At 38.5% G+C, this 25,336-nt stretch overlaps 1 protein-coding gene across 1 annotated transcript; it reads right to left on the bottom strand.

Annotated features, from left to right (window-relative positions):
* Nucleotides 1–1,424: 1,424 nt before the first annotated feature.
* On the bottom strand, nucleotides 1,425–23,560 carry SH3GLB1 (SH3 domain containing GRB2 like, endophilin B1). Its single transcript, XM_084266406.1, has 9 exons — nucleotides 23,409–23,560; nucleotides 19,139–19,280; nucleotides 16,906–17,034; nucleotides 15,406–15,539; nucleotides 14,925–15,017; nucleotides 7,457–7,546; nucleotides 6,833–6,933; nucleotides 3,370–3,601; nucleotides 1,425–2,385 (listed from the first exon to the last, which is right to left on the bottom strand). The coding sequence occupies exons 1-9, from the start codon at nucleotides 23,478–23,480 to the stop codon at nucleotides 2,278–2,280; spliced, it is 1,101 nt and encodes a 366-aa protein (XP_084122532.1). The 5' UTR covers nucleotides 23,481–23,560; the 3' UTR covers nucleotides 1,425–2,277.
* Between the last annotated feature and the right edge of the window lie 1,776 nt (nucleotides 23,561–25,336).

Genomic DNA, 25,336 nt, shown 5'->3' with positions numbered 1-25,336 from the left:
CTCATCTTGCCAAGCCAGATTAAATACAAGGCAATTCACATTCTACACTTTTTTCCATGTTTGAAATCTGACTTCCCGGGTGACTAGAACTTTCATATAATTTTTTCTGGCCTGGATTAGGATTTTGGTTTGCGTTTTGTTTTGGGTTTTTTAGGTTGTTTTTTAAGCTTTCTTTCAAACAATAAAGCTTGGTGTAAGAAAACAGGAATTAAACAAAAAAGTGAGACCCAAAGTCAACTTCAGTTACTTTCATATTTGTTGTAAAAATTGAGTCTGAAAGCAAAACTAAAGAAGGCCAGTCAATTTTTGTTTCAAAGTTCCCCACAAAGGACATTTAAAAAGGTTGAGTTTTGGGATTAGCTGCACTAAAGTTCTATTTGACATAACCCTAGTGTTAAGCAAGCACTGTTCAACTAGCTTCTCTTCTCAATGATGCAAGAGGAACTCAGGATAGAGGAGTTTAAGAAAATTTATCAAATTTAAAAGGAAAATTACTTTTGGTTTGAAATTAAACAGAATCATGGATGACTGAGAATATAGATTTGCAGTTTTGCTAGTTGGAGTCAATCACAGTTTCTCTCACACACAGCTTAGGGTGCTGATGTATGACAGAAAGTAACTTTGCTGCCGAACGCTGCCTTCCCACAGCTGCACTACCGATACCCCACTAAAGCGCCACCAGCTTTATAAATGCTGCTCTATAGCATTTTATTGCATTTAAACAGGAAATAATTAGTGCAGTGTAACAAACATTCAATTATATTTTTTAGTTATCTTACATATATATTTTTGAATATTCTATCAATTAAGTCAAATACTGCTGGTGGAAGTTCGTGTTAGAGAGGACTAGAGAACACCACTACTATGGTTAAATCATTCGGTCTTTTCCCTGCTAAACCATAGAGCTTTCTCCTCCTACTAATTTTATTTAATTCATCATGAATTATCCATGGTTATTTCTAATTCATCACTACTGTTTCCTCTAATCTTTGTATTTAACTGACAAAACAGATCTAGGATTTGATTGGTAGTTGCTCCAAGAAGGTTGAAATTGATGAACCAACTCAATGTATTTGTCCTAATGTAACCTCAGCACTCTAAAAACGAAAGAAACCATTTCTGGAAGGGCAATTCAAAATAAAAATAATCACTTTTTAATTAACCTGGAACTTGGGGGAAATAAATCAATCACTTCAATCTGCCCTTTTAATCTTTTTACAGCCTTAAAAATATGCTATTTTTGAAACATTAAAAGGTGCAACGATGGGGAAAAGTTAAATTATTTGCAAAGAGATCTTCGTTAAAGCTTTTTTTTCCACCCCTTTCCAATAATTTAAATGAGGTCCTGTTGCAAAACAAAAGGTTGACTCCAATTAGAACATAATGAAAATCCGCATTCACTATTCTTATGCAACAGTTTATTGTTAAAACCTATAATCTCAAGAAATGTATGCTCGTCTATAGAAGTACTTAAATGTAGAGAGACAGTGAATACTTGTTTAGCAAAATGGAGTGCTTAATTTAACATAAGGGCTGATTTACCATTAAAAGAATCTTAATTACTAATCAAACTGAATTAGCCTCTTTTCTGCAAAGCAATTAAAGGGAAAAATACAAGGCAAGATTAAAGCCAAGTCAGAACATATCTCACCAGCTTGTGTCAGTCCACCTAGGTGCTGTCTAAAATCTCAACATAATAGCATTTTGTCTTAAATTTTTAGCAGTGAAAAACCAACTGTTAATTTTTCAAAGCTGATTAGTTGCAAGAGTTACTCAGCAGACAGCCATATAGACCTCCACACAGTTGTACTTTGTACTCCACAAGTGTTGGGGATGGTACCATACAGACTTTGTTAATATGGTTCATGTTTGGCTTCGGTTATTCAAATAACATGCATTACACCCGCATCAGTTCACAAGAAGTTTATTTTATGTGAAGAAAAGCTTTGCCATTAATGAAAAAGTTCAGTAGAAAACAGTACCCTCCTGCTTTCAATCTAAATTACTCAAAAGTAGAAGCTTGTATTAGTGAAAACTTCAGTAGAAACAAATCTGTAGGAAACATGTTCTTGGCACGTGAAGTAAAAGCTTTAAAACACATTAAGTTTGAATAGAGTATTTACCATGCAACCATGCTGGCAGAAAAGCCAGTTTGTAATGGCTGGTATTTGTCCCTCAAGACAATAACATGGAAGACACTTAAACCTGCTTACATAATGTTAATTGTATATAAATATGGTGTTGCCATAATCAACAGTCTTTATTCAGACCAACCATTTAGTTCAGCAGTTCTAAATAAGTAATAGGCACTTTGCCTTTCTGATTTCCCCTTTCGCCCATCAGCCAGTCTGAATCCATGCCAGGGATACTGTACACTGTTATCACCTAAAAAAACAGAAACGCATTATTGCACCCTTTCCTTGCCCCTGAAAAAAATACAGTCTACCCTCATGTGATTTCCAAGGTCTTCAAACTGAGATTAACCAAATTACACAATATTTAACAACATGAGCATCCACAGAACGTAATCCAGTACTTATAAAAAAATCATTCCACTGACCCATGGAAAAGAAGTAGATATAGTAGCATATTTTAAAGTCCCTTTTTTTGGATGAAATTCTATTCATCACTATTCTTTTTCTATTATTTTATCCATACATCTTGTATATCACCATCAAGTATAACAGGCAAACTAAAAGAAATTTTGGTGGATCTTCAAGTGCATGATAGAAAATGTTGATGTGCTACATCTTAACAGAAAATCTTTGGTCACAGGTTCTAAGTCACTACCTGTATAAATATTTCTATTTGACTATTTTTCTTAAGTAATGTGCATTTAAAATATCCAAACAAAACAAAAAATAAAAGCCTGAAAATTTTGTGAGTGCTTTTCGTCAGGGTTAACCTACAGTTACACTTCTTGGTGGCAGTTGGTTTCAGCACCCTGCTTCACTGTAAACCTCCACCTGCTTTAAGAATGTAATTGAATTTGAACAGGAATAAACACAACACAACAACAACCATCAAAACAAGTAGTCTTTGCATTTTCATATTCTTCCCAAATAGCAATATGTAATGTTTGAAAGACTAAATATATTGATAACAGCTCTAAAAGTATGATAAAAAGAAAACAGCCAACTTACATCTTTATTGTCTAGCAAATGCTCTTGCAAGCTAAGACGGTATAAGAAATAAATCTCACGATAGGATAGTAGACTATATAGGTACAGGACAATGCTCTAAGACTGCTACTGAAGTTTAGTTAAAAATCAACTACACTGATTCCTTGATGTAGCACATCTTAACTAGCTAGTCAAAAGCTATTCTGATCGCACTTTTAAATGACCAAGGTATATAGAAAGCTCTTACCTCATCTGCAAGTAGTGATAATTCACTGCTGTTTGCAGCATCATAATCGTAGAGAACTCTGGCTTTCCTGCTGCCACTTGACGACTTCAGTTCACTGATGCCTGAAGTAACTACTGAATTGCTTACTGAAGGCAATGATGCAGAGGCTGAGGCCAAGACTGAGGGAGAAGAAACACTCTGCACAGGAGTTGAGGAAGACTGATTGTTGTTAGAGAGGAAAGTAGATGGAAAGCTGTGGAAGAAAAAACACAGAAACAAAGAGACTTCTGAGTGAATCAGTCATGTTGTATCTGACCAAATGCAAACAGCAGTACTATATTGTGAAGGACGGAACTAGCCCTCAACAGTTAAACTGAATTGCATATAAAAATTTGGGTGGAATTTCAGGAGAGTATTGTGAGTTTAGTTAGCAGTTTACTACCATCTAAAGGAGAAAGTCCCACTTTCCTCTCTGGCTTACCTTGACCTAATTTCACTATGAAGAGCTGCTTCAACTTACCAAGCAGAGACCACAACTCCACAAAAAAAAAGAAAATTTGTTTTAGTTTACCAGGTTCATTTTTCAGAGCAGTTCACCATGTTCCCTAAGCAAATTAAAGGAGCATAACCAAGAGAGGAAAAGCTAGACCCCACATTTTTGTAGGGATAACTCATCTCTGCCTCATTATGTGTTTATTACTTGATTAGGTGGCAGAGACTTCATTTTAAATGACACTAAGATGTTTTTCAATATTGCTAAACTACTGTTTAGTATCCTGCTTAACCTGTTCACTGTTAAGGCAGTAATTAATTGTGAATCATTCTGCTCAGTTCAAAGGGTCACTGGTTTGTATAGCCTGTGGAAAAGCAAGGCAGAGCTTTATAACCGCTTCGTCTATCAGTAAAGCACTAAGCTCACTCTTTTTGCCAAGCCCTATGTAGGCACGTTACTGGAAACCTTCAGCTAAACAAAGATGTTTTGGGATTTTTTCATAGAATCACAGAGTGGTTTGGGTTGGAAGGGACCTCAAAGATCATCTAGTTCCAACCCTCCTGCCATGGGCAGTGACTCCCTCCATCACATCAGGTTGTCCAAAGCCTCATCCAACCTGGCCTTAAATACTTCCAGGGATGGGGTTTCCAAAACAACCTGTTCCAGCACCTCACCAATTTTGAACACTTGAGTAGCAGGAGTTTCACAGATTGTTGAGTAGTGGAATAGTAAGGGGTAATTTGAAAAAATAATTGTGCCAAAACTCAGGCTTGGCTTTCAAGGAAGCTGAGAAAATTCAGAGCTAAAGCAGTTATCAGCAAGAAAATAAACCCAAAACAGAGTACCAGGATATTTGCTGATGCTGCCTTGAAGAGAAACATCCATAAACCCACTTTTATTTATATAAAGAGAACAGAGCAAAAGTTTTCCCCCCCACCTTCCCTACAGCAGACTCAGGAGAGTACATCAGGAAAATCAGTGCTCAGCTCTGGAACTTGAACAGTCTCAGTGCAAACCGGGTTAGGGTTTACACCCTAAGTTCTGACTCAGGTAACACATGTAATAAGGATCTACACTGAGAACCACATTTCTGTTTCAAACCACAAACTACCATGCTATGAAGTTGGATTCATCAATAATCTAAACCCACTGCTAAGTCCCTCACAGTTCTTGGCTTTCATATGAGAATCTGTCACAATGTCATTCTTAGATGAGAGAAAAGAACACATGTATCTCAGCACTATACATTCCTTGTTCACCAACACAGCACTGGCAAACCCAGCTGAGCTGCCTGAGCTATTTATTGGGTACTATATCTGCCTACACCTAACCCAGGAACAACACTACACATATCCTGCTTGTCTGTTTATTTAATTTGAGTGCTATGCACCATGTGCCTATAAACCGAGGAATTCTTCCAAAGCAAGAACAACTTGAGACCCTGTCCCAGCACTCTCTGTTATAGTTCAGAGGGACTTCCTTGCACAAGGAAGGAAAGACACACCCAAGATTCAATACCACAAAGGCAAAGAAACTTCATTTGGCTGTCTGAAGCACTTAGAACTTTGCAACGCTTTTGATCTTCTAGCAGTCATAGTAATTTTATCAAAAATACTAATCGGATCATAGCCACATAAAGATACATCCTTCTGCTTTCTTGAAGGCAGTATTTTCTTTAAATAGGCTTTTTTTTATACCTGGTGGCAGTTTGCATACATTTTAAACAAAGACAGCTGTTTTGGAACATGCTATATACATCCTAAAGCAACAGATTTTAAAGAGGAATATGTTCTTCCTTGGGTTAAGGCTATAATATTTAAAGCTTTTTTGTTGGTAAATATACTAGGATAAGAGCACAGATTTTAAAAACATCCTCTCAAAATAGCTGTGTAAATATACTTCACTTAACTTCTAATTTGAGGTGCTTGTTTTTAATCCAGAAAATGTTTATTTTCAAGCTTTCAATTCTACAGCTTGTATTTATGTGCTACCGATTTTTATAGTTGAATACTTCCTTTAATGGAATGTCACTTTAAAGATTTACCCTTTTTAAAATTCGCAGTTTCAAAGACTTGTTTATAAAGGCTTTAAACTACCCATTCAAACAAACCGAGGAAAGGAAATCAAATGTCACAGGAAGTTGCAAGTCAGGAAAAGGACAAGACTCAAGAACACATTTGTTTGTACTTCCTTCATGAATAACATAAACAGAGACACTTTACAGAAACATTTGGAATAGACACCAGAGCAAACTTCTAAGTACAGACAATCAATGCCTATGCTTACCTCAGTAACGTGGTCTAGTATAACCCTAAGAAAGGCTGATTTGTAAATAAGAATAAGAAAATTTTATGAAAAGTAAGTACGTAGATCCCTGTACATCACCACCAATCACCAAAAAAGGGTTATGTGCTCAAACTAATGTCAGACAGTTTCTTCTCTTATTTTAAGAATTACAAACCCACAACGAGTAAAACTAGACAAACTTGCTCAGCCCACTGTGAGTGCTTTGGATTACCCATTACAGAAATTACGAAGTGTATTTCTCTCTAGATACAACATCTATGCTGACAACTCACCTAACAGTGTTTCGCTTAAAATCAGGTGTGCCCTGAGTGAACTGGAATCTACAGGCAATCCAAAAAAATTCTCCCACATTGCGTTGTGGTTTTTGTAGCATGAAGCAAGAGACAACTGAATGATTACAAGTAAATCTCCAGAAATTATTTTTTGTGTCATTAAATGAGGTTACCATGGTCTCACCTTCCTCAATTACAAAATATACAAAATCTCAGTAAATGAGCCCTCAAAAGGGATCAGTACTGTATGTAGGCTAAGGGAAGTAGTTGCACTGGGGTAATTGTATATTAATTACCAGAGAGCTGATCTATTTCCCTCGGTGTACTCAACAGTGTCATATCAGCCTAAGTTCTCCTACTATTCATAAGCACTTAGAAAAGACAGGGTTTTTTCTGAAGCTTTTGCTACTACCTTCCGAGTTGTTTCTGAAGATCCAACATATATTGGTAACATTGTGCATAATAGGTCATCTGAGCTTCAACGAAATCATTCAGACAGCGAAGATGATGTGCCTGTAATATAGCAGAGGATTCAAGTTTTTAGCCTATCAAAGTACTAAGCTGCATTAGAAAGACTGGTGTCCTAATCAGGTGCTATTTCCAACATTGGCACATAGGGATTTACACCACAGGCATAGTGCCTGAATTTGCCAGGTAAATGGGATAAGGTGTTACAGAAGTCGTTTTTGAGCACAAAAAGTAGCTGCTGTATATATCATGCCATTTACCTCTACTGTTGTCACAACAGAAAAAAATATTTTAGCAGCTTTTTTGTGGTTTTAGCACTCATTTGATCTGATGAACGGGAAGCTGAGTTTAAAGGATAAAAACGAACGCTTCTGCATACTCAGGGTTAACGGGAGACTAAAGTTGAAGTCAGTGGATACTACACTAGAATTCAAAAAATAAAAAAATTACAGTTTGATTTAACGCACTGAAGCGAAACTTCATAGCCCAAAGTTCCCACCTAGCTTATGGTAGTTATTATTAGAAAGTGCCTGTCTGGATTTTGACTCTACCCCTTTTGAGTACTCACATGTGTGCTGCTGATTCCTTCTAGCAGAAGTCTGGTAATCTCTGCTTGGCGGTCAAATTCACTCTGAGTAATTCGTACTTCCTGTTCAGACTAAGAGTAAGGATGCATGTTAGGTATTTGTACAATGCACTGTTCCACCCTCCAACAGCAACAGTTCCATTTTACTCAGAGCTACTCGTACAGATGCATTAATCACAAACCTAAGCATTCAAAACTTGTTTTTTCTGAGCAGATCTTCACTAGACAAAATAACCCACCCCAATATAATTGCATCTTTGGTTCAGACATGTTGAGTCCCTGTATACAGAACAAACGGCTTTGTCATCAAACACCTAACACATTGAGTCAACACACACAAAAGGAAGGCATTTGTATGCCAGCAGTACCACCTCCCTTCTCCCAAGCCTATGCTAGCATAACAGTGTCTTCATCAGGGGTTCTGTCAGTGTAGCAGTGGCAGCCAAGGACAATGTAACTTTTTTCCTTATTTCAAGTTAATGGGGCTCTGACCAAGTAATTCAGGGTAAAACATTATTTCTGTCATATAACGACATGGCAATCAGCCATACATAAACCTGTGATAGGAAGTTTTAACTCAGTATTTTATAAATTAATGTCTCCTACTGGCCACCAAGTTACTATAACTATTTATGGATGTTTAATTGAGGTGTCTATTTAAAAACAAATAAATATCAACAACAGCAAATATTTTAACTTCAATTAGAGTAAAATTTGTATTAAAGTCATTTAAGTTTCGTATTTAATTAATTTCAATTATATTTATCTCATTACATACTGTTATCAGCAATTCTTAAGTAAATTAACAAGGTAATAGTTTCAAAGGATTTCCATCTAGCACAAGCCAAAGTTTCTTTAGAGGACTTTTTCAAGAAAAAAAGGACACCTCAGAAAAACCACAAGTACATAAAAATGTGTGTTGTAATATCTAAGATTTACTGTTCCAAGACAGAACGTGCTCAGCCTGGAATCTAGATTACCTTGCCTCAATGCTATATGCATGTGGTACCTTGTTTCTAAAAACAAACACAGAGGCAAAAATCTGCACCAAGTCAAAGACACAGTAGGTCCTGTTCTCAACAGGAGAGAGAAAGGAAATATATTTTCAAAAAATTTAATGAGGTGATACTGACAAAACACTGGTTTCAAAAGGATTGTAAGTGTGTGCAAACATCCTGCTCCTGCATTCCACTAACATGGAAGTCAATGTGAAAGACTCATGGAAGGATCGTAATCTAAGAAATGAGCATAGAAGAATGATGCAGTTACCCATGAAATATTTTTGATCTGAAGTCACTGCAGCTGGGAGGGCTTACACATTAATTAAACAGTGAGGAAGCAGCTATAGAGTACTGCATTTTTCTTACTAGAACTGAGAGCGCAGTGTATGTATCAAGTTACAATCAAATTAGATTTTCAAAGTTTTTGAGACAAGAATCTTTGCTTCTGCTTTTCCTGTTAGATCTGTCTTAGTATCAGTGAAATCCATCTGGCATCACCAAGAGAAATATAAGAAGAAACAGAGCAGGGGGGGAAGCAAATTTGAGAGCAAGGGGGAGAAAAGAACATGTATTAGGAACATCTTCATTTCCTTTAAAAAAATCCACAAACAGCAAAATCATAGGTAAACCATTTATCTGGAGATAAGTTATCTAGTCTCTTGCTTCTCTGAAGTGAGCAGTTGCTAATGTGTTTCTTCCTGCCAGGTAAGTAAATACATGAGAACAGGAACAAACAAGAAGGGGAAATATCCATCAGAATAATTCAGTCTGTTTCAACAATATTTTAGCACATGTGCTACCTTCTGTAAGAAAAGGTAAAGTAAGTGATGCGGTAACATGAATTAACCTAGCCAGTACAGAGTGACTTTTAATAAATTGCTTTACAAAGGCCTGTTGTACTGGTTTTGTAGATTTACATAAACAGAATTACGTGATGATGTCTTCAATCTCTCTCGCCCCTCCCTATTTTCAGTACTGCTAAGGGAACCGTGGAAGAGCATACCCCACACCTCATTGTAGGAAAACAGCTGACTTTACATCTAGGAAGCTTATGGCCTGATCACCATTCTTTCTGAAGAGAATGAAGCCTAAACTTTCCACTGACCCCCAACTGCTGCCATGTTTTGGTTTTAGAACAATCAGAAGGCCTCACACGGTATCTCCCATGAGGATGGCTCAAAGTGGCAGTCGGTCCCAAATTCCAGAATATGAACCCAGAGTTCATATAATACAGACAAGTCATAATCTCACCAAACTTCATGAAAGAATGTATGACCTCTCAGAAATACTGTGCAACCCTGCAGCTAAGGGATAACACACAACCATAAGTGTGCAGGAAATATAATCACCTCCCTAATGTTCTATGGTTAGACATGCTATTAGTAAAACAGTGATAACTGATATATTCATGCTACCCAATATATCCGGGCCTCTTTGTCTCCACTGTAGTCAAAGACAGACAGAAGTGCCTCCTGATGCTCAAAACCAGTCTAGCCTCAATGTACTGGACATACACTAAAAGCCTCTTCTCTTTTACAACTGACACCTCAGAAATGACCTAACAAAATCCATATGTTTATGAAGTGTGCAACACTGATACCTACCACATGTGATTTAGAGTACAGTATTAATATCCTCTAATTCCACATTTCAGAAAGGAAACTAAACTGGATAAAGTCTGTCATTGCCATCATGTGGATTTTTTTTGTTCTCAATCAAAAAACCCCTGTGACTGATCAAGAGATGACTGGACAGTCTGAAATCCTTGTTGAGAAGTTTCTTAGATTTAAATTGAAAACATCTATGAATCTCTTCCTTCAACTTGCAAACACAGAAGGACAGATTGCCTTTAGAAACCTGGATGGATTACTGTTTCTTTGGCAGAATGTGTTGTAGATTCTTTTCTATATATTTAATTTTAAAAAGACCTGTTAATTACATAATTTATTACAGATTTTAAAGCTTTACATCTCCTTTACGTATGGTTAAGCACTTTGTATTTTTTTTTCTCTCCAAGACGCAATGTTAGATTTCACTATTGAAGTTGCTTGCTGTTGTCTCTGAAAAGCAAATAGTTTTATTCCTAATTGTCCTATAGCTTCAAGATCAGGTTTTGTCCTAGCATTACTGCTCCTCTGCCGTCTTTTTCCTAAAATAGTACCAACTTTGAAGCAGGAAACATGTGTGCTTAAGAAGTTGCTACTTTACTTAGTCAAATAATTCTCAAACTTTCAGATTAAAACTGACCTAACCCTCCTTTAACAGCTCTATCTCTAAACTCCTTTCCCCTACACTCTACACAAATACTCCCCGTTTGCATTGTAACTCACAGAAAGTTGGAACAGAAGACAACTCCATTTACTTTCTCTCACAACTCCCAGTATTTCACCCAAAGCTCCACATCCCAGCTTCTGGGATACTCCTAGGAACTCCCTACACATCTGCCACAGCTGCCTACCTAGTTCCCCCTTAAAATCCAAACTCCAAAGTTCCTGCCCTCCTTTACTTTCTATAGCTACTCTTAATTTTTATTTCCCTTCCTCCATAGAAACTCCCTAAGAAACTTCCTTTCAATTGTTAGTACAGCTTCTTAAAGCCTGTTCCAAATACTGCCTTGTCAGAGCCAGTGAGCCCAATCACAGCAGTTCCCATGGCACCACAGAAGCTAACACTCCATTTGTCCCTTCACAAGGGATGGCATGACAAGGCACTAGCCTTCATCCCAGGTGCAGTTATCAGACTTGTCTAACTCCTAACTTCAATTTCTTAAGTTCCTAATTCTCTACTAACACTGGAGAGAAAGACAATGAACAAAAAGCCCTACAAAAACCAAACCAAACCTTTTAAAACTGTTTCCTCAGAGTTTCTTGTGTACACTCCAGCATTTCAGTTACTGCACCATGTTCTGGGTAAAAATTGGAGATAAGTGTTTTTCAGGACAGTTTAGATTAAGAAAGGCTGGGGTCTAGTAAAATTTTCAAATCAGCTCATTCCTAAAAGGTCATTTTTAACAGGATGCTATACCAGTACATTTTGGCAATCAAGTCCTGTGGTTCTTTTTCTGTTGTATCTTGTCACATGCGAATCATATGGTACTAAGTGACAGCCAGAAAGAGCTCACTGTAAAACAAGCCCCAGGCATTGTTTCACCACTGGAGTCTCAAATGCCCTACAAGGGAATCAGGGTATTGTGATGTGATGCATCAGGCTGCCAGCATTAGACTGAAATCAACAACATGCAATATCCTTTATTACATTAGACCAGCACAAGTCATGGCTTCAGAATTCTGCAGTCTCTAAGTTGTTTACTTACTTTTGTCACTTCCTCAGCCCATATCTAGTCAGCATTAAGAGTAGGGGGAAATAAAAAACATATAAACTTAGACATTTATAGTAATTTAATACAAAATGCAACCATACTTTGGCTTTTAGCTACCTTCCTGTCCTCAGAACCTCACAGGGATTTGAGGAGTGCTGTAAGTCAGTTGTGCTAGGCCCCTCAGATACAATGAAACTACAATGAGCATGGATAGCATTATTGTGAAGTATATTTAAGAGTATATGACTTCTAGAACTTGTATGTTACACAAATTATTTAAAACAAGCTATTAGAATACAAGACACAGCTATACAAAGTGATGTGAATCAGACAAAGTAAATTACTTTATGGAGGAATTTAAGTTACCTTAATATGTTAAAATACCGGAAAACTATGGAAAGCTATTCTTATTTCAACACCACATTAAGTAAAGACTAAAACAAATTAATGATTTCTCTTGCTAATTCCATTAATAGCTTTCTACTTCACAAGCATTTTTATTGAAACCTAAATTTAATTAAAAATGCTACAGAGGTATCTCAAACTGAGTATTAAAGTAGCAAGTAGTACAGCAAAATCATAGAACTGCAAAGAATTTACTCTAGAAGTTATTTACTTCAGCTTGCTGTTCCAATTCTCTCTTGCAATGCAGTTTTCCTTTAACCTTCATTTTCTGCAGTTGCAAGATGACACAATCAGGACTTTGGTAGGAAGAAATATGCATAAAGGTTGCAGAAGCAAGTTGTAACAAATAAGTTTATTTGCTCTTTTATCTGACCATGACTGAGAAATTTGGAACTTCAGATTATCAGCAATATTATGATAAAAATATCATCTCATGCTGTACTAACGTAAACGTATTTAGCGCACTATACCAAATCTGTTTTCTAACAGAAAACACCTGAAACAAGACCAAGCTGGATAGCAAGAGGAAACATTTGATAGGAAAATGAATGAACACAGGAGGCCAACAAACCTTTAGCCATTTTACATGCAGCAAGTTGAGCACGTAAGAGACATTTACCATAATGTTATTCTCTTCTGGCTGAGAGGTGTTTAGTTGCTTAAGTGCATAGATAGAAGACAAGAGCTAGTTACAACACTGAATACAGCATGTGAAAATATTATTGGCACAAATCACCTAAGCAAGACTGTGAACTGAATACAGATAAATAAAACTGGTTAGACTTCTATTTTGAATCTGGATTAAGCTACTTCAGTTGTACAGTAAGCATGGTAGAATTTAATTTCATCAAATTATCAGATGTAGATGCAATTTATTACTTTATCTGTCAAATAAAGCAGTGAAACACAGAAGTTTGCATCATAACTCAATCTACTTTGCTAGTCTACCAGTTCAGCACTGTTTGTCAGACATCTTCCTTCATAAACAAGCGACCCATCGCAATACGAATCAATTGCATCATACCTATGTCCAGGTTAGCCTTTATTTCTGTATCACAGAGGATAAAGTAGACACGCAATTTTTTCACTTATCTGGGAATTCTACAATCCAAGACTTCTTAAGCATGCACACTGCTGTTAAAATGTAATTAAAACTGAAATACTGGCAAGGTAGTAAGAGGCCTAGAATTTCATGCTCTACCAGCACTAAATTATTTGTGAATAATGCTGTGAATTACTTGCTATATGAATATTTAAAGCTGTCTAAGAAGTAGCAGCAGCAACTGGCAATAATAATAATTTTGTACAAGTACCAAGCTCTGGATGATTACACTGTTGATGGAACTAAAGTATACAGCCTCTCTCTCAATACTAAGCTCAAGGGGAAGTATTTCACTATGGTTTTTCTATTGCTATAGAAAGCAAGGTATATACTTGCAACCACACCACACGGAAGTTAATACCCAAAATATCACTCACACCCCAACACCCCAGAAACTTTAAACAAATCCAAGAAAATGAATAGTTTACTACCTACTGCTTCCAAATTAGAATACTAGCAGACTAAAACCCTGCTCTACTCTCCATTGTTAGTCTCACAAATTAAAAAAAACCTGACAAGTACAGAAGTAACTCCTTTTGCATAAAATTTATTTAATAGAAGAGGAAATGTGCACATGGACTTAAATACAGATAATTTAAATACACAGGGGGACAGCATGTGTTACTTGGAGGACACACACAGAAGCAGTACTGTCAGGTTAACAGTTCAGATAGAGATGACAATGGGTTTGTTTTCAAAGGATCACCATTCCAAAAGATGTGAGATGCTTCATCTAAGCAGCTCAGTCTCAGAGATGATGCTTCTGACAACTTTCAGGACAGTGATTCATCTAGAAAAGCCAGAACAGTCTGACAGTTCCACTTCTACCTTTGTCATGGTCACTGTCTCTGTGTGTTTAAATTGTCTGCATTCCTTCAGCAACTGTGCACATGACCCCTACTGCAAAATCCCTTGTGGGGGATAAAAAAAAAAAATCATTAATGGCTGCATTTTTAGGAATGTAGTTAAAAAAATAGCTATGAAAATACTATCAGTGTACCCTGCTGAAATACCATCTATCCAATTATATATTCCTCCATTTAGAGGCCTCTTAAGAATTTTTTTTTTAAAAAAAAGCTTTTTTTATAGTAATTTTTATTTCTATGAACAAGCATTGGTTAAGAAACGTGAGTTTAAGAGTCTTGCCCTGTTTGGTGATGGGAAGTAGTAAACAACATAGAAAGAGTAAACTACAAACTTTGTTGATATAGAGCAGTTAAGTCTAAATAGGTTCATCAGTTGGAAGTAATTATACATATGCTTCCACACTTTGAAAGATTCAAATGCCAACACTTGACCACTGAACAATTTGTATTTACAACCATCCTGGCAGACTACAGCCAAGTCACTTTTGGCAGTATAGGTTCATCAAGTATAGAACAAGGGAAAAATATTTACTTGGGTCAAGTAAGTTCAACTTGATGGAACATCTAAATATAAAGACACCACCTTTATCAGCAATTTGCTTTAGTTTTCTTGTATTCCACTGCATATCTAGAAAGGATCTAGAAAAATAGCATGGGTAAGAAACTAGGACTAGAACCACAACCAAGCACTTGAATTTCTAAATATATAATCAGTAAGTTGGAAAATTATGGACAACATTTTTAAAAAAATACTTACTGCAGCTCGAGCTTCTGCAACTTTCGCCTTCTTCAATCTGGTTTTAGCCGCATCCAGATCTAGTCTTTTATTTTGCAATAGCTTACGTTCTTTCTGAAAGGGAATTAGGTTAGTTTGTGAGAACGGGTACACATCCTCAAAAGCAAAAGCCTATACACTTGGATTTTTTTAAACTATGTATCACACAGTAAAAGGTTCTTTGGTTGAACAGAGAGGCAGAATTACATCCTAATTATTCTCATACATTTTACACTCAAGACAAGACACACTAGAACAGTAGTTACAGAAAGCAAGTTTTCAGAATTGTTCTGATTTTCTCTGGTCAAAAGGAAGGAAAATGTACCAAAAGGCACAAATCCTACCGGAATTTTTTTTACATTAGTTTGAGGAAAGCAGCAATCTATAATTAACTAATACTTAATTTTAAAGACTTACTGTTAGAATTGTTGTGAAACGCTGAAGAATGCACAATTCAACTTACAGTAATAGTTTTGTAGTCCCCTTCAATAAAGTTTCTTAGGGGAGTGAGAAAGTTTATAGCAGAAGTTTGAATGAGTTCTCTGTCTGCTGTCCCAATTCGCTTTTGTGTTTCTCCACATTTAATGAGTGCATTTCCTGCAAAGAAAGAAAATAATAGTTTCATAGTGATTCAGGCAGGTGGTTAACAAAACAAGTTCGTACAGGCAGGGAAGTTTAAGCCAGCAGTTTGAAAGATAATCCAATGCCATCACAAGGGTTTTCAAAAGAAATGTGAACCAGCTACAATAAAACCCAAAAAACCCACAGACAGGACACTACCCTGTCTCCCCTCCCCACACCCCCAAAAAACCCCAACCAACCCACCACCAAAAACATCCTACCCAAACCAAACCCGCCCACTAAAACAAGCCATTTTTATTAATAAGAATCACAGCTCAAGGAAAGATTTCAATGACAGTATATACAGTATTGTAGAAGCAGAACTACCGATGGCAACTCCATTGTGAATGCCTGTTTAGGACTGGGTATCCTGCAAGTTAAGGGACAGCATGCCTAGAAGTACAACTATATTAGATGTTTAAAAGCAAGATTTGAGGCTGCTGATCACAAGTAAGATCACAGACAACTGCATAAAACCATATAGACATAAGAGGAATGAAGCCTGCCATTATTGATTTTGTACCCATAAGTCTTCTATAAAACATTTGCTTTTTTCTTTAATTTCACTTTCCTTCTTTTGAAACAGAACCTCACTGTTTCCAGATATAAAGAATTCATTATTTCCAGAACAAAAGTTTTCCCTCACACTGCAATTCTGAGAAAAGCAACTGAAGAGAGCTAACTATTAGACTTTAATTACAGACTATGTTATATATAGACACCTATGCATTTCACCTGGTGAAGTTAAATTAACAGCTAAATCTGTTATAACCAACTTTAAGCATTGTAGAGAACACTAGAATTGTAGTGTAAAAGTGTTAGATATAACCCTCCCAACCCTCCTGTCACAGGTATATAAATTTGCTGGATGAGGAAGAAAAGTTGGGTTACGTTCTACACTCTCACCCTTCAAAAAGTATTAAGTTTTAGGAAAATCAGAGAAACTGTAAAGTTAGGCTTCTCACCAAAGCAGTAAATTTTGGATAGTGTTTTTACTCCACGCCACAAACAAAATGCCTAAGTGATGTTAGATGTCCAAATGTGTTCCTTTAATAAGGCAACTAAACTCCAGAATTCTTGGTTCTGATAAGAAAATTACCCACCCACAGAGACAGATATCATTCCAACTGCAGGTTCTATTTCTAGATTTGCATAAAAAACTCATCATTCATCTCCTAATGCTCAAAGTCATATAGCAAATCATTTCAAACTGGCACAGAAGTCGTTAAACTGTTTTATCTAGAGGAAGACAGGAAATTTTATACTGTTAAAAAAAGCTAGATCTATACACTTTCCCCCCCATTCATTTCTGCAACACAAGACATTGTTTGCTTCTACTTACCATACGCTGTTCCTGGGCCAAATTCATTCCCAGCATCAATCATATACTGGCCCAACAACTCTGGATTATTCATGCGACTTGGTGCTTTGCGGTCCAGCTTCTCATAGACAAATTCTTCTATTCTGGCATCTAAAAAACCACCCCAAAAATATTTGAAATAAATAGTAATTCAAAACACAAGTTCAAAATAGAAACACTAAAATACATATTAAAAGGAAAAAGGGTTTAAAAATCTGGACATTAAACTCAACAGTAAGTATACAACATTAAGCTGAAGATATTTTTCTTAGAAATTCTGTATTCACGTTTGTCATGCTATGTTCAACTGTTCCTTAGAGCTATCTGTAAAAGTGAAAATTTATGCTTTTCCTTTCCTTCCTAGCAGCATCTTTATATGGTTTTTAAAAATTTTGTCCAGAAGTCTTTGTTGTAAGAGCAAAATAGAATGCTATTCCTTACCAAAACCAAAGTAATTTTTTCCTGCTCCAGGAAAAAAATTGTGGGTTTTTTTCTACTAGGATTAGATACTAAGTTTCACAAAAAACATAGGTTCCTAATTAAGATATTCTGAATGATAACCCCCACCCCCAAAAAAAAATTTCACTATTTCCCACTCCCCACTGCTTCCTTGAAATGCTCTGAAACAAACACTGAAGATGCTATTGTTCTCCTTAGTTTGATCTACCTACTATAATATTAAGCCACAGAATGGCTTTCAGGTGAAAGAGCCTCACAGACATAAACAGGGACACTGCTAATTACAACAGCAAACTCATTTTCTCTGACCAACTGCTTGGCTTCATAACTGGCTCAATTTATTCATGCAGTCAGCACAAACTAACCTCAGCCTGCAACAGTACAGACAACCACAAAGAAACTCTCCAATGAACAAAACTGCCATTTCAAGGCAACCAAAAATAATACTGTTAGACAACTTTCACCAGCATTGAATAAAATTACTCTCTCGTGAAGGTCACAAAATTAACCTGACACAAGCATGGTTACCACAGCATTCCCCATCACCAAAGGTGAACCAATAGTATCTAAATTAATTGCTTTTTCTTTCCTCTAGTCATAATACTTATTTTTCACTAAACGACAAAAGAACTGAAGAGCAATATGAAATTGTTGGACTGTTGCACGGGTCTGACCTAAAAGTACAGTTACAAATGTGACTGAAATTTATTTTTTGCTCCCCCAGACGGAGTTGCTGCAACAAAATATAACCAAAACAACCTAAAGCAGCTCTCCAGAGGAGGTGATAGTCCTCCCAGGTAGGTTGCCAAACAGCTGAAGTTGCATTCACAAAGATGACTGCTTAAAGCTGAGTATATTTAGCTATCAGAAAACTGACTGGTCAGCATAACTGAGATACTACCATATGTTATCCTTTTACTGAATCCTCCTCTCACAGTTCTACCAGCCTATGGTTAGTGATTCAGTATTCTACACCTACAGTTTCTGAAAAAGTCAATACATATAGCAAATACTGAAATACGTTGACTATTTTCTCTGACCTAGACAAAAATAAAAATATGAGTTAGAATGTTCCATTCTAGCATTCTTCCTACAGGATTGGTTGGTTTGGGTTTTGTTTTTTTAAATCCTGCTTTTATGTAACTAAAGAATGAAACAGGCTTTCTAAAACAATACTTGAAAATAAGGTATCTATTGACATATGCTAATCCAGTATGTTGCTACAATAAGAACATTTATGTTTTCAGGGCAGATGGTTTAGCGATATTTTATCATTATGACTCCATATCTGTCCAACAGGCATTTCAGTTCATCTTGCCAGCTTCAAGCCGAACTGTGTTGTGTAGAAAGTTTAAAGTAATGAAATAGTAATGAAGTTTCTTTAGCTACAGTATCAACTCCGTGGAGAATTTCAGAGTTTTTATAGCTACCTAAGATTTCTGGAATTAAGAGAGGAAAATTCAATTAAACAGAAGAAAACTCAAAATCCAGTCAATCTGAGACTGACAAGAGTACGTATGTAATGCTGTAGTTTAAAGAGCTCTGTCTAATGCTTTTCATATTTGAAGGGTTAAATAAGTACCAGTGTCTCTGATTCTAAGTAGCTCTTAAAAATACAATTTCCCTAACTCCAGCCTTCATATTTTAAAGCAGCGATATTTAGTCACAACTTACGCAATACCAGTTACAGTAAACATTTACGTTGGAAAATCTATTCACTCAGAAGTTGCAAACAAAAATCTGAAGGGCTCCTTACTTGGATTTGGCTGCAATAATACTTCTGTTTGTTTCATTATTTTTTCTGTCCACAGTTTAGTGCATTCTGCTTTGCTGAGAAGGTTCTCCAGGTGAGCATCCAGTTCAGTCTTCTCTGCTTGACCAAGCTTTTCTTCTGTGAACTACAAGTTAGTCAGAAAGTCAGAAAATACTGTTCATTCACAGAAATCATTTCCCAAGACAAGTTAAAGACAGTAACTATTAACTCAAATTAGTTGCAGACCACATTTTCAAAGACACAACTGTTATCCAATCATTAATAAAAATCTACGGATAAATTGTAAAGCTGTTAAATTCAATAACACACCCTCACTATCTTGAAAGAGAGAGGTTTGGTGGGTGTTCATCATACCAAGACAAGGAAAGTAATTTACACAGCATGAAGAAATCCTCTACTTGGTGTTGAGAGTTCTCACTAGAAGCATTTTGTACAGTGCTCCTTGAAACATGAGCCAAACAGAAAGAGAGTCCAAAGGTAACACAGGCAATTAAAAGATTACTTCAAACTCGTATATTTTGTAACTAAGTTCGTCCCTTCTCTGACAGTAAAACCTTAAGACAAAACAGATTCTCATCACAGCTATCTTTAATGTGTTTTATTAAAAATGTTATTCTGCCCACAGCAAACAGAACAAAACATAGTAAGTTTAACCTTCGGAACGAAGATTTAAATTAGAATTAGACATCACAGAGCTTCTAAAGCCGAGGGTTAAAAGCTAAAATAGACTTCTGGGGAAGTAATGGAATACGTATCTTTGAAGGTGGGGTGTGTTTTGCTTTTTAGAATAGGGCAAATCAGCATTTTGAACATCCATTTAGATATAACTAGTCCTGTTATGTCTCTCAGAAACAGTAAAATGACCTGTCAAGCAGCGTTTTCAGTGACAATGAAATACAATGTAACTCCATAAAATAATAAATCCATCAGGCAGTTCATTTCACTTTATATTCATGCCGACTCTCATTAATCCACACGCAGTTTGTACTCCAATCCCAGTTCTCTAGGAGAGGGAAGCCACACATTTCACACCAAGGAACCGAGCAAAACCGGAACTGAGGGTTTTTCCTGCCTCTCTTCAGGGCAGTGCTTCCTCATGACACTGGTGATGTCATCACTTGACAGCCTGTTTCAGGCATTTTCACAAGAACCTGGTTTACTATTAAATCCTTAACAAGCTTACCAATGCAGAGCATAATAGGACTGGAAGCATTTTTGACTGTCAAACTTCCTTCTTAACAAGTTCTTTATTGGGATATTTCAACTTGCTGTCAGAAACCAGAATGCAAGTAAATCACATTGTCCAAGTTTAACTTCCATCACACGTAGACTAAAATCAACTTTGATAGTATGTAGATCTAAAGTCTAGATAAATGCTGTGGCATTTTCAGTTCTATATAAAAACAAACTGCCTTTCTGAGAAAGATCAGTTGCAGTATACAGAAGACTGGAATGTATTTATGGCTGTATTACTACTACTGCTGAAAAGGCTCCTTAAAGAGATGTCAAGTACTGCAAATTGCTCTCAAAAACTTTGTACAGATTCATCAAAATACAGTATTAATTTTTTGAAATTATTTTTAGCAATTAAAGCTTAATAGATCTCAGAGATACTTAATATAAGCACTTGCTGGGAAAAAAAAATCATATTAGTAAGCCATCTGATCCATCCATTTCTTAAATTCCAAATACACAGCCAGGTTGCCTGAACATGACCAGTCCCAACAGAAAGAAACTGAACTGGTTTGTATACAACTGGGTTATCAGACATGTCAAGTCTACACCGCAAAACTACTAGAAAGAGAAACCACATTAAAATAGGACTCTAACTTAAGGTAGAGGTCATGTACAATAAAAGCGTTCCTGCTACCAAAGAGTAAAAGCCCAGCTCCCTCCTGACCACCACATGGGCAGCTTGTCAATTACAGAGCCTGTCCAGAGGAAGGACTGGCATTGCTACTACTACACTCTATGGCATTATTTCTTTCACCTCAAGCACCCGTAACTATAACCATTTGGTGCTTTGTTCCACAAACTGCAACTACTGCAAGACTGACTGAGAAGGACTCCTTCAACACATTTTCTGCTTGTCAGAAGGAAGACTGGGCTTTGAATGAAGACAGTCGGTAGGCTTGATTTTTCTGTACCTTACTACCTGGACCACGGCAGCCTGAATGCAGTATGATGTCACCCACAGGAGGAACAAGCTTCCCGGAACATGAATATCATGCGGTTTTGGCAAAACAGCCCAAATCCCCTTATAACAGAAAAGTCCGATAAGCCTTTGAAACACTAACAAGATGTTCACTGCCTTGTTCAGCAGCTGAAATGGAAGTTTCAAGGGTCTTTCCTACATACAATTTTATGCTGCCAAACTGTTTCATAGGGTTTGGGGTCTTTTCTTGGGTTTAGTATCTGAAAGCAGTTAGTGTCAGGTCATACTACATCATCCAAATTGAATGCCTGAACATAAGAGTTTAACTCAATACACAAAATCAAATGTTTACTGGAGGACACAAAACCTACACCCAGATGATACTAAAAGAAATCTATAAAATTATTACCACTTAATACCATCTGTAGGCCTTATACAGTAACTTTAAAAAAACCAACAGGGGAAGCAACAACAATATACAGAACCTGAGTTACTCAGATTGTAACAACAAGTTAGGGATTTGCTCCTTCCCCTCAATGGCTTCATTTAACTTCTCATTTCAGAGGAAAGGGGCAGCTGGTAGAAAAAAATTATTAGTTCCACATTTCCATTGAGTTTTAATGTAGGTTGATCAGATACCTAACTTAGCTATTCAGATGTAAACCAGCAATGTAGATAGAGCATACTGAAGCAAACCACAGTTCACACTGCCTGTAAATCATGACAGACTGCAAAAACCTACATTAGTTTTAATGCAATAAACTGATTGAAATGTAAAAAGTCTAGATAAAAGAAATGAAATCACATGGTTCCACCCGGGCATCTTAAAATAAAAGGTGAAATGAATCTCCTTTTTATCCTTGTCCAGCAAGAAAAGGGAAATGGGTGGAGGCTGGAAATGAAGAGATGGTCTGGAAACATGTAGACAGGGAAGAAGCTGGGGGGTTGAGGGGAAATGGAAGTATGGAAAGACCTCCATCACAAAGAGAAGCTAGAGAAGCCACAAGGGCTGCTTTAAATTCATTCAAATTCGAACAATGTTTTCTGACGAGGTTGCATTTTAAGAGCTCTGCTCTGCTGCTGATCATTGGTTCTGCTTGAATATTGAGATTTAGGGCACTACATCAGACCGATCAGACCAAATAGCAACGCTAATTACGTTTCAAACCTGACTACGACCCAGCGAGAACTCACGAGAAACCGAAGTGGCTTACTATGCACTGCTTGGGATGTGCACCTCCCGACAGGAAATCTGTTCAGGTTTGATTATATAAAGAAACGGGATTAGGAGTCAAGACAACAGCTAAGGAACAAAAGCCAATTATAGTGCCCTTAGCGTGAAGAAAGGGGAAGGCCGATTCAGAAACAATGAGCTATCAAACAAGCTTAAAAACGATACTAAAGCTCAAACAAAACCAAAAAGCCTAAACAGACAGATACTTTCACGTGTCACATCAGAGCTTGAATTTTACTCATCAGGCAGCAGGATACATTTTTAGCAGCAGGCATAACCACCAGCTTATTTCAGGCGAGACACACCTTTGTCCTTTCCACGCTTAAAGTGCGACCGTATCTCCTTGCAGCTGGTGCCTGCTCAACTTGTCGCGCCCAGCCCAGGCGCCTTCTCCCCTCTTCGCCTGTGCTGACCTTGGGCTGCCTCAGCCTCCCCCGCCAGCCCCCCGAGGCCAGCTGTTTTGCAACCAGCCTACACGAAACCCCCGGGTCCTTCCAAGCCCAGGACTAGCAGGGGACCCGCGGGGAAAGGAGCTGGCTCGAGGACGCGCCTCACAGCAGCACAGCGCTGCCTCCTCGGGAGAGAGATCTGGGCTCACCCCTCGCAAGCGCGGCCGGGCCGGGCCCAGCGCTCCTTACAGACCTAGGAGCCCGCGGCGGGCACAGCCGCCAGCCCGACCCCTCCCGGCCACCGCTCCCCCGACCTGGGGCGGAGCCGAGCTTCCCGGCCACCGCCCCGCGCCGGGCCGGGCCCAGCGACGGTCCTGGGGAACCAGCCCGCGGCCTCGCCCACCTCCCGCACTAGGGCAAGGAAGCGCAGTCCCCACAAGGCCCCACCGGGGCGAGCGGGCCACCGAGGCATACCTGCACGGCGCGGCTCAGGAAGGTGCCAGCGTCAGCCGCCAGCTTCTTCACATTGAAGTCCATGATGTTCATCTTCAGAGGGGGAGGGGGCGCTGACTCAGACCAGGCAGCCGCGGCGGCGGCAGCAGCGGCCCCTCCGGCCCGTCCCTGTGGGGAGCCGCCGGGGGGCGGTACCAGGCCAAGCCCGGCGCCTCAGTTGATTGGCAGCGGCTGTGGCGTCAGCCGCAGAGCCCGGATCGGCCGGTAGAGTGGCGGCGACGCCCGCCCCGGTCCCGCCCCGGCCCGAGCTGCCGTGAGGGGGCGGTGCACGGTGCACCCAGTCTTTAGTGGTGGCCGCCCGGTGAGGCCCCAGCACGCGCCCTCGCCTCAGGAAGCGCCGGCGGTTATCTGCGCGTTGCAGGGCCTGCGGCTGTCTCTGGAGCGGGCCTTGAGCAGCCCGCCAGCCGCGGGGGAAGGGAAGCTTCCCGGACTCGTTCGCGGCCTGTACCCTAAACACTATTTAAGGGGGCGGTGATGAGTGCACGGCCGGAGCCACGTTTATTCGTCGCGCTGTGCGCGGGATCCCTACCGCCCGGGAGGCTCCTGGCCTGTTCCCCAGGGACTGGCACCTTCTGAGAGGATAAGCTCACCCCGCCCCCATGTCTCGAGTCTTGTGTTTTGTAAGTCAAACCTCGTTTGTCTTCAAGGAAAATAGTTTTTGGAAGGAACGTGGAAGTGGAAACATTTTTAAGATGCTGTTGAGAAAAAGGCTGCTTATTAAAAGAACTTATTTAGATAAGTGTATACTGAGACACACCTATGAAGTAGCACTAAAGCTTCACAGAGGGAGTATTTGGAAATACATTGAGTATTGTAGCATAACAATGCCAGAAGTTAACCAAATTATTCAAATTGGAGACTATTTCCTTGTAATTCCCATTATTATAACATCTCTCATCATGATTTTTGAATGCCTGGAAGGAAGGGGCCTTTGACATGGCCTAGCGGTTAGGAAACAGACGATGTGGTATCATTGGCAACAAAAAATTGAAAATCTTGAAAATTATTGTGGTCATTCGGTTATCTACCTTATAATCCAAATAGTGAGTAATATGTGGCTAAATTTGTTAAAGTCAGAGAAAATTGTAGGGCATTATGACAAGTAGTGAATTCCAGAGAAAGGAAGTAACTAACAATCCACGCAATGTTGCTTACGTGCCTGTCAGATTCCAGGAATTGAAAACAAAACCCAGGCTTAATAAAGTTCTCATTGTATCTTTAGTACTGATAAGGAGAGAGCCTGGAAGCTATTGTGTGTATATGTTTGCTTTGCCTGAATGTGTTTTACCTTTTTCAGGTTTTATTGTCTCCTTATACATGCGTATAAATGTTTATATATGAAACCTACATAGCAAATTGGTTTATATTTCTTAAAATGAGTTTTACTAGCATATAAAGGCTCCTTGAGTCTCTTCTATAATTCTCAGCACTACTTAGTCATGTAAGATATGCAAAAAGACAGCAAGATCAAAGATTTTAGATTTGGATGCACAGATGCAGTTAGTTCATTCCATAGCTTGCTTTGGTGCTAAGTATCAGCAGTTCCCATCAATGCCGTTCAACCAAAAGCCAGAGGTGCCGAACAGTTTAGAGCAGTAGTGCCTGACCTTGAGACAGAGCATCTCAGGTGAGATGTACCCCAGTAATGCCTTGGGAAAGTGGTATGTGAAGGCTGGAACTGACAGCAACCAACACAGTCCAGCTCTTCCCAAAACAACATACTGCTAGTTCTTCCCTGAAGCTTGCACCCTGCTGCTGCCCATGTAATGTAAACATCAGCTGCCAGAGAGGAAAGAGCTACTTTCTGTGGTATATTGACTGACAGCCTTGACATTCCATTTTTTTACATCAGAAAATGGTTAGATACCTCTCCTTTCTAGCATAACCTG

Source organism: Gallinula chloropus, assembly GCF_964237585.1.
Source record: "Gallinula chloropus genome assembly, chromosome: 6".
In the NCBI taxonomy this organism is placed as follows: domain Eukaryota; kingdom Metazoa; phylum Chordata; class Aves; order Gruiformes; family Rallidae; genus Gallinula; species Gallinula chloropus.
The sequence above is the reverse complement of the archived record's forward strand: the minus strand, read 5'-3'. Positions and strand labels throughout refer to the sequence as shown.